We start from the raw sequence: 9906 nt of genomic DNA on the forward strand, positions 1-9906 counted from the left end.
GTGATGGATCATGACTATTCTTACGTGGAATTTAAGTATTGTAAACCTTAATATTTTGTGTTATTAGTCATTATAAGACTATAAGTTAATATTTTATGTTTAGAATGCATAAGATTTTAGACTAATACATAAGATTGTGTTATTTGTATTGATTTAAATATTTGGTATTATTAGACAATGTTAGTATTGATTGTGGTTATGCTTTAATATTGAAGAATGGTTGGTTCTTGTTATATTTTTCTAAGTGAATTTTACCATGTTAACTAATGGTTGCAGCCTTGGAAATTTGGATATTTTTACATGCTAGTTTACAAGAAGTATCAACGTAATATAATGTTAACGGCCCGGTTTTCACCCGGTATAATTGTGGCCTGAAAGTGTATTGGTTTCATCGGGTCTAGGGCCGGGTTCGGGTCTAATAAATAGACCCGGTGTATATTTCGGGCCGGGTCTGGGTCACATCAAACCCGGCTTCACCCGGCCCATGTGCACCCCTAGTATGTGAACTCTATTTCTTTTTTCTTGGGCCCTTGTTACTTAATTAATTTTCTTTACACAAACACAACAAAATCATACAAACAAAAACTCACTTGGGTTGGTCGAGTGTTCAGCTCACTCGTCCGCTTAAGCAAGTGTCGGGGTTCGAATCCCGCCTTATGCATGCAGCAATCTATTAGTCAGCGGCAGACCCTTAAATGGAGTTCAGATCCGTGACGGATTAGTCCTTAACCTGTCGGGTTGGGAGATACCGTACCGTACCGTACCGTAGACAACCAAAAAAAAATATACAAACAAATATCCTAATAATATTTGTTCATCATTTTAATCAAGGATTAATTTTCCAAACTCAATAGATGTCTTTTTGGAATATGTTATCATTAATTTTTCGTGCCTAACTGCAGCCAATGAATGATTTTTAACAAGATTCATAATTCAATTAGTCCTTCTGGATTAATAATGCCAGATTTGGCCCTTGTCTGCATAGGATACTTGTTAATAGGTTTAACTGTAGAGGGTGAATTCTCTAATTGAACAACTACCCCACCTATAGGAATACTATCAGGAGGTTTAATATTGTGTAATTCTTGATTTTAGACAGAAGAGGTAGGAATAGGTGATACAAGTGTTTGGGAGTTTTGGGCAGACTGAGTAGTAGTTGATAAGTCATTGGTTTGTGTGTGAATAGAAGGGATTGGAGGTTGTGTTTGATTAGAAGTAGTTAGAAAGGTAAGTATTGGTATAGAAAGAGTAGTATGAGGAAACTGAGATGGGTTTGATACAGTGATATTTGATGGAAAAAATTCTGCATAAGGGAATTGATTTTCATCAAACAAAACATGTCTTGTGATGAAAATTTTACCACTTCTTGTAAGGCATTTATAGCCTTTATGATGTGGAGCATGCCCTAAAAAGATAGCTAAGTCAGATTTATGCAGAAGCAAAACTAAGCAGAGCTATCAAGTCCCACCATCAAGCCCAGAATCTCCCACATCCGATTGAAGTTGAAGTGAATAGGTAGAAGCTTTTCAATCTTTTCACATCTTTATTCATTATTTTCTTTTAATGTCTCTGAATTTATATTTCTCAGTAGATATATCCATGAACTAGGCAGAGTTATCAAGTCTAATCACAAGCATATGCCAGGTTTTAACTTCATATTTCAAACATATATGTGGAGAATGGTCCTGCAAGACAATATTTGTATGCCAATATTTTTTCATACAACTCACATATACACTCACACACCTTCTAACACTCCACTGCCTTTATTGAGACTTGAACCTAGAGATGTAGTTTGTGAAGCTTATATGTTTGCCACTAGCCTCCTCACTACCACCTGAAACATCTGATAAGATTTAACAGTAAAAGCTACCTAATCTTAGTCAATAATGTTGCTTTGTGATGAAAAGAAAGGTTTTTTCTTTTCTTTTTCTCCTCTCTTGTTGCTGATTGACAGAGAAAATCATAGGCTTTTTTCCCACTCTGATCCTACTGCCAAATAGAGTGAAGGCCTTAAATCCTAAAAATTATACTTGTTCTTTTTCTTCTTTTGTGATCTGTGTTGATATATAGCTGAGTTGCTGTTAAGGTAAGAAAAGTCAATAAGGTTGTTAAATGCAGTTTTTTATTTTCCCTTTTTTTTCCTTTCTGTACAAGGAATTGGTAGTGAGTTGGTAGTTTCAATGAAAAAGATATCAATGATAATCATAATAACAATAACCATAATAATAAGTAATCTTGTGGTGGAAAATTAAACCCCGAAAGGAAGCTAAGTAAGCACAGAAAGTAGTTCTATGTTACTACTGTTTTTGATGAAATTAAGCAATTTTCAGGAGAATTAAGTAACCATAATATATAAATAAATAAAAGAAATAAGAGAAATTAATAAACAATGTCATAGTCACTAATTAATTTTGGTGAAACTGAAAGGATAAAGCACTTCTAATCTTAGGTTGCATTAGAAATAAAAGACTTAACTGGAGAAAGGATGATATATTATTGAGTGTATTCAAATTGTATTGTCTGAAATGATACAATATAAAAAGGTATGTATAGATGCTAAAAGAATTGTAATAATAAAGACATATTCTTATAATAAATATTCAGATATACTAAATAATACTGTGCAGTTTCTTTTTCTACTTTCCTTTTGTTTGAGAAGAAAAATCAATTTTCAATTTTCTTTTTCAGTTCGTTGGTCGCATTAGGTCATCATCGCTGGTTCGTTCTTACTCATATCGCATTAGGTCATCATCGGCTTTCCAGGTTCATTCGCATTCCTCATATCGCATTACTTTCTCCCTTGCTCTTTGTTCTTGGCTTCCATCTGATTAGAAGGTATTTGATTGTTTCTGTCTTTGTTGACGAGTAAATTCCCATAATAGTCTCTGAGATTCGAGTCGTTACCCAATGTGATCCCTAAGATCCCAATTGCACCATTATAATCCTCCAGATACGGCTCCGGGCACCATAATAGTCCCTGGACAGTTTTCCGGTGATGAGTCATCAACAAGACGCTGACGTGGCCTCATTTTGCCACGCTGGATGGTGCTAACAGCTAGTTGAGCTGGCACAGTTTCAGTTTATACCTAATGTGGTCCCTCCCCTTATATTTAACCCTAAATTCCCAAAATGTTCAGTAATTTAATTTCTTCTTCTTCTTCTTCGTTCTTTTTCCATTCTTGTTGTTGCTATTGTTCCTGGAGCTGGAAGTGAATATCCATGATGGGTGGTGGAAGCACTAGAGTTGGAAGCTCTATTAGTTCACCGTGCAGTGGCCATCGAACGAGAACGCAAAGCAGAAGCAGAAGATCCGGGGTGCCGGAATGGTGCGGTTGCGGCTGCCGGCCAGTTCTCAGGTGGTCTGGGACAGATTCAAACCCAAATAAACCATTTTTTGGTTGTCCCAATTATAATGTGAGTTATCAGTATTAGTTGTGTTGTTATGATTGCTCCTTCCTACCTGACTGTTCTTCTTCCCTGAAGTTTGAGCATGTTACATGTTTGCTTGATTACAGACAAGTGGAAAGAGATGGTGTGGGCTTTTTGTGTGGCCAGATACTGAGCAGGATGAACCAGTTGAGAAACCAGAATCTTATGGAGATAATCATGAAGTGAAGATGAACTTTGATTGGAGGCTTGGGAGATTAGAAAAAGATGTCCGGAATCAAAAATTGGTTAACCAATTGTTGGTATTAGTTGTGTCTGTATCGGTTGTGTTAATTGTTATCCTGTATTGTAAAGCCTGAGTTAAAAGAGTTGGTGGTGTATACCCTGTATTCATTGAATGAATAATATGTAAAAAATGATAACATGATTATGGTATTAGAAACTTTTGAATAGTGTTTGTTGATGGAATGTAAACTTGGATAACTCAATTAATTAAAATAGTAATATGCTAAAGAAGGCAGCATAAGTGATTGAAAACTAGCCAACACTGAATTAAGATAATGGTTCAAACTTAAAAGATAATTGTATTAAGCTAATGGTTCAACTTAACATAGTTAGTCACATAACAAAAAGGGCATCCATCTAACATGAGCATGTTAAACAAAGTTGCCTCAAAAGGGAGGACTTTACAGCAAAACATAAAGGATTGTTTTTTCCTTGTGTAGTCCTTGTCTAGCAAAAAGTACTAACATCAAAACAGATAGCCCTATACATATTAAGCTAAAGTCTTCAATTCTTCTTTCTTGGAGCCTTAAATCCTGGAGTTGGGATGAACTTCATGTAATTGACAAGTTTTGATGCAGTTCCTGAACTAGCACCCTGCATGGGATTCACTGGGACAGAAGTTGCTAGTGGAGAGGATCTTCTCCTTGGTGATAATTTTGAAGGCCTTTTTATTCCATGATCCTAGATAGAAATTATTTACATTACACATAAATGATGATTCACTTTAATCACAAAAAAATTAAGAAATGTAAATAGGAAGTTACCTTTTGAGAATCTTCTACATCAGAAGCAGTTGGCTGAGATATATCTATCTCTACAGGTTGTGCATCAGAAGTGGCTTGGCCAATCTCAGAAGTGGCTTGAGGCTGCTGAAGTTGCTGCTCAGATGCAGGGGCACCTCCTTCATTTTTCTTCTTCTTATTAGCCTCAGCAGCAGCAGCAGCAACTGCAGCAGCTGCAGCAGCATCACAAACTCTCTTCTTCTTACAACCTCTCTTTGTATGTCCTTTATCACCACAGAAACTGCAAGTAAAGGGACCCAACTGCCTCTTTAGATGAACATTATCTCCAATGTTACTCTGAGGCTTGAGATCAGCTTTAGATTTTTTAGATCCTCCACCACCCTTCTCATCAGCATCCATCCGTCTTTTCATCTGTAGTTTTCCAGGTTTCCTCTTTATTTTTGGTGCATGTGGCTTGTTACATTCTTCTGCATGCTCCCATAATGGTTGTCCAGGAATTGGATTAATATGATAATTATATGTTTCCCTGTATGACTCCATTGTTAGCAAGCGGTGACAAAAGTCTTCTGGTGGCTTGTTAACACGAGACAGTGCAGCACATGTATGCACACAAGGAATATCTGCATACAAACAACAGCCACAACAACCATGGGTTTTACTCATATACCAATAGTCAGATTATTACTATAGCACAAGAACAATTATTATAGCAAAACAAATAACCTGTAAGCATCCAAAATTGGCAAGTGCATAGTCTTTTTTCTAAGTCCACCACATGATTAGTTGGGTGTCCATGCACCTCAAATTTTTCATATCCGTTGTCCCCTGTCCAAATAGGCTTCCAATTCTTAGATTCTTTTCTAACTTTCTCCAGTCGACTCTTTATAACTGGTGTAAGCACTCCATTGTGATTGTTTAGTTTCACCTTGTTCTTGGCTATGGTTCGCATTACGAACATTCGAACCTCCTCCAACAATGTTATAATGGGCTTGGCTCTTGCATCCTTGATCTTTGCATTGAACACCTCGCATGCATTGTTACAAATACTATCCAACTTCGGCTTATGCCTGAATGCGCTTCTAGTCCATGCATCTCTTTGCCATTTATCTAAATATGCCCATGCATCTTCATTCAGTCTTTTTATTTTGTCCATTCCATCCCTGAACTCTTGATGAGTTGTTTCCCTTGCACATTCCCACAAAAGCCCCCTTAGTTGTAAATTCTTCCAACTCTTGTTAAAATTTCTCCACAAATGTCACACGCAAAAACGATGGTGCACATTGGGCATCACCTCTTGCACTGCTGATATTAGTCCCTGCCAGTCATAGTCAATTAATAACACATAGTGTGTTAGTCCCTGCCATTCATAATCGATCACCATAACAGTCCCTAACATAATAATACCTTCCCCATAATAGTCCTTCACATTTAACACGAGTACACATAATAGTCCCTGACGTTTAATTCGATAGCCCATGATAACTATGTACAATGGTAAAACAACACAGATAGTAACTACCATATGTTAACAGCAACAATAGGCGCACTAACCATGCCAATCAACAATTCAGTGAAATAACTTCAACAATTCAGTCAAATAACTTGCAAACTAAATGAAACCTTTCTGCACTAATATAGCATACATACTATCAAGTTATAAGTTCAACAATTCAGTCAAATACCTTGCAAACTAAAATAACCTTTCTGCATTAATAAATTTAACATTTTAGCAAAATAAATTGTATTAATTCATTCACAACATAATTGTCATAACAACAATACCTGTTAACTAATAATAGGATTAATACTTGTCGAATATGCATGGTTACCTTTTGCATATCGGATATAAAGCACCAGCCATTTTCTTTGTAATGTCCCAAGTCTAGATGCAGTAATTCAAGAAACCACTTCCAGTTTTTCCTATTCTCTATTTCTACAATTGCCCACGCAATGACGTAGATATGATGGTTTGCATCCTGTCCAACAACTGACAGAATTTGTCGACCAAATTGAGTCTTCATGAATGCTCCATCTAATCCAATCAAAGGACGGCAGCCAGCTTTGAACCCATTTTTACAACCACTTAAGCACACATACATTCTCTCAAAAATAACTTCTCCATTTGGTTGAGGTTTGGTACATATTTGCACTGTTGAACCGGGATTGGTTTTTAGCAAAGTCAAGCCATAGTCCCTCACCATCTTATATTGCTCCTTTTCATCACCATACACTACACTTCTAGCATCCATCAAAGCCCTCGAGATTGAATTTTTGTTTAGTGTCAAATCAAAACGTGTTCTGAAATAGGTTGTAGCTTCACAATGTCTGAAGTTGGGATATTTTCTGACCTTCTTCACAAGCTTGCTGCAGACCCAATTCCTATTAGCAGCCCTATTTTTGTCTTCCCTGGGACATGTGTGGTCGTCATTAAAGGTTTTGATCTGCCAACAAGTGTCCTCATGGTCCCTTGATGCATAAACCACCCAAGGGCACTCCTTAACCTTACAAACTGCCCTGCACCTTATATTATCGTTCTTCGCAAGGCGTATGCGCCTACCCTCTTGAATTGTATACTCCCAAACAGCTTCTCTAAAGTCCCACTTTGTGCCAAATTTCATACCCACCTCAAGATGCAATTCACCAAATCTTGCACCCTCCCTAAACACTGGACATGCGTCATCAGAATCGTTGTCTTCTTCTAGTTCATCTTCTGAATTTGGAGGAGTCTTCATCTCCCCTGAGTGCCATGAATTGGCATCATTCGAGTCAGCTTCAGGATCTAGACCATACTCTACACCTTCAGCAAAACTACCAATAAAACCAAGATCAACTTCTTCATCACTAACTTCTTGCACAAATGCATTATCCTCCACCAGAATCTTCTCCTTTCCTTTAGCTAGAGGACCAACATTTCTCAATATCTTCTCATTCTGGTTCTTGTTCACTCTATTCTGACTCCCATTTTTGACATTCTTCACTCCAGTATCTGAATTAGAAGAGCTGTCTTGGTCAAGAGTTGACTTAGAAAGGCTATCTTCTGCGCTCTCATAAGAGTCAGAAGACACCTCGAAAGGAATCTCATTATTAAAAACTTTGCTTTGGAATCCTCTGGCAGCAGACCTTGTACATGGTCTCCTAGATATACTTTTTTTGTTGGGCTACTTGGACTTGTTGGTTTTATCTGTTTTGGTGTTTTGGGTGGTCTTGATGGACTTTGTGGGCTGGATGCTAACAGTGGGTTTGTTTGGCTTGGCTCCACTGACTTTGCTAATGGGTTTTTTGGTCTGATTTTGATTTTTTGAAACTGTTGATGGTGGTTGTGTACCTTTGGTGTTTGAGGCAATTTTGGTGTTTGGGGTTAATGGTTGTGTTAATCTTGGAGAATTCTTTTTCTATTGTGTATTTCCCTCCAAAACCTTTGGCAGTGATGCTCCATGCTCGAAATATACATCAATAACTCTGTTATTCATCTTAGCACACTTCACCATCTCTCTTATTTTCTTGTCATTATTCAAGCTTCTTAGTCCGTTCTCTAAACCTTTTCCAGGATCTTGCCACCAGCATTGCTTTATCTCATCATAACCAAGCTTTTTATGGTAGTTCCTTAGATAGAAGACGTCTAACGTATCCACATCTAGGTCACCTAAACAAGCCTTATTATCCGGATAATATACCATTGTTCCTTTTTGATCTTCTTTGAAATCACCCCCGTGATGAAACATAATATCCAACATCTCTTCCATCTGAAAAAAATTCAAAATCCATTATTTGACAATCAAGATAAATACAAATAGATTTTTCTGATTTACACTAACTATTCAAAAAAATACATATACACAAAAATACACAAAAAAATACACAATAATATTTTTCCAAAAATACACAAAAATCAGCTATACAAATATATTTGTATGTATGTGGATATTCAGGTTTGTATGTGTGTTATCATACATATATTTATTATATATTTTACATTTTAGTATGCGTTATATATGAATGACAAATTAAGTAATTGAATAACAAAGTTCAGTTTTATGTGCTTCACCCTGTATGTGTCTGTTTCAATTTTTGTGACAATAAATCATATTCTAAATTGAAACAACATGTTTTGAAAAACTAAATAACGGTTATTTTCATTTTTCTTAGTTATCTAAAAAACAAAAAACAAAATTGAAAATAAACGTGCACCACCATATATAGATAGGCCTAACTAAAGGGTCAGTTTGTATTTTGCCCTCTGGTAACTGACAAGTTGGCAATTCCATAATAAGTATGCAACAAATATAATATTGACTCGTAGCTAGACATGAAATTTTTATTTGAATATGTATATTTCAAGTTCCATATCATCACATCTTCTACAAACTTAATAAAGAGTATACTTTTCTGGTAATATGTTGCTATTTATTTTCAATCTTCTAATAAAATTAAAATGGCTTAAGTTAAATAGATCTTTTAAAATTTCTCATCATTATACATAAGAACTGATAAGAGTTTTATCAAACAGATATTAGACATCAACAGATAAGAGTTTTATCAAACAGAACACTAATGACCATGAAATGGAGCATTATTTTCAAATAGAGCATGACCATAGTTAACTTCTCATGAAACTCTAACCTAATCAAACCATAGAACCATAGTACCAGAAAAAAAAACCCAAAATTTCAACCACACTCACATCACAACACAAGCATATACAAAAATCATCATGCATTGCAAAAAAAAAAAAATTACCTTTACAAATGGCAGCACCTCTTGTTTCTGATGCAGGAGAAAATAAGCGATGAAGTGAAACTTGATTTTGATGTCTTCTGACTGCAAGAATTTCAACCTCACCAAAGGAACCCTAAGGAAGTAAAAGAGCATTATTTTCAAACAGAGCATGACCATAATCAAACAGATCATCTCATGAAACCCCAACCTAATCAAACCCTATAACCATAGTAACGGAACAAAAAAAACCATAATTTCAACCACACTAACAACACAAGCATATACAAAAATCATCATACATTGTGAAAAAAAAGAATAAAAAAAATTACCTTTACAAATGGCAGAACCTCTTGTTTTTGACGCAGGAGGAAACGAACGATGAAGTAAAACTTGATTTTGATATCTTCTGACGGTAAGAATTCCAATCTCACCAAAGGAACCCTAACGTAGTGGCATTCATGAAGAAAGGAGGAAGAAGAAGAAGAAGAAAAGAAGAAGACAGAGGGTAGAAGTGGAGAAGACAGGTGAAGAGATAGTGTGTTTTTGATGAAACGCGTTTTATATTTTTTTTTTGAGCCAAACGACGACGTTTTTGTCAAATTGGGGTGCCAACCCAAAACGCCAACGTTTTGGCTTAATCCAACGTGGCAACTTCGTGACACATCAGATCGTCGGTGATGACTCATCACCGAAAAACTGTCCAGGGACTATTATGGTGTCGGAGTCGTATCTGAAGGATTATAATAGTGCAATTAGGATCTCAGAGATCACA

At 36.2% G+C, this 9906-nt stretch overlaps 2 protein-coding genes across 2 annotated transcripts; one reads left to right on the forward strand and one right to left on the reverse strand.

Moving 5' to 3' along the window:
• The first annotated feature begins 3225 nt into the window (after positions 1-3225).
• On the forward strand, positions 3226-3749 carry LOC107464119 (uncharacterized). Its single transcript, XM_016083025.1, has 2 exons — positions 3226-3417; positions 3519-3749. Exons 1-2 carry the CDS (start codon positions 3226-3228, stop codon positions 3747-3749), a joined length of 423 nt encoding a protein of 140 aa, XP_015938511.1.
• A 1904-nt stretch (positions 3750-5653) lies between these two features.
• Positions 5654-9363, reverse strand: LOC110275819 (uncharacterized). Its single transcript, XM_052254141.1, has 7 exons — positions 9353-9363; positions 9156-9267; positions 7835-8161; positions 6248-7483; positions 6101-6122; positions 5823-5900; positions 5654-5733 (listed from the first exon to the last, which is right to left on the reverse strand). The coding sequence occupies exons 1-7, from the start codon at positions 9361-9363 to the stop codon at positions 5654-5656; spliced, it is 1866 nt and encodes a 621-aa protein (XP_052110101.1).
• Between the last annotated feature and the right edge of the window lie 543 nt (positions 9364-9906).

Source organism: Arachis duranensis, chromosome 9, assembly GCF_000817695.3.
Source record: "Arachis duranensis cultivar V14167 chromosome 9, aradu.V14167.gnm2.J7QH, whole genome shotgun sequence".
NCBI classification, from domain to species: domain Eukaryota; kingdom Viridiplantae; phylum Streptophyta; class Magnoliopsida; order Fabales; family Fabaceae; genus Arachis; species Arachis duranensis.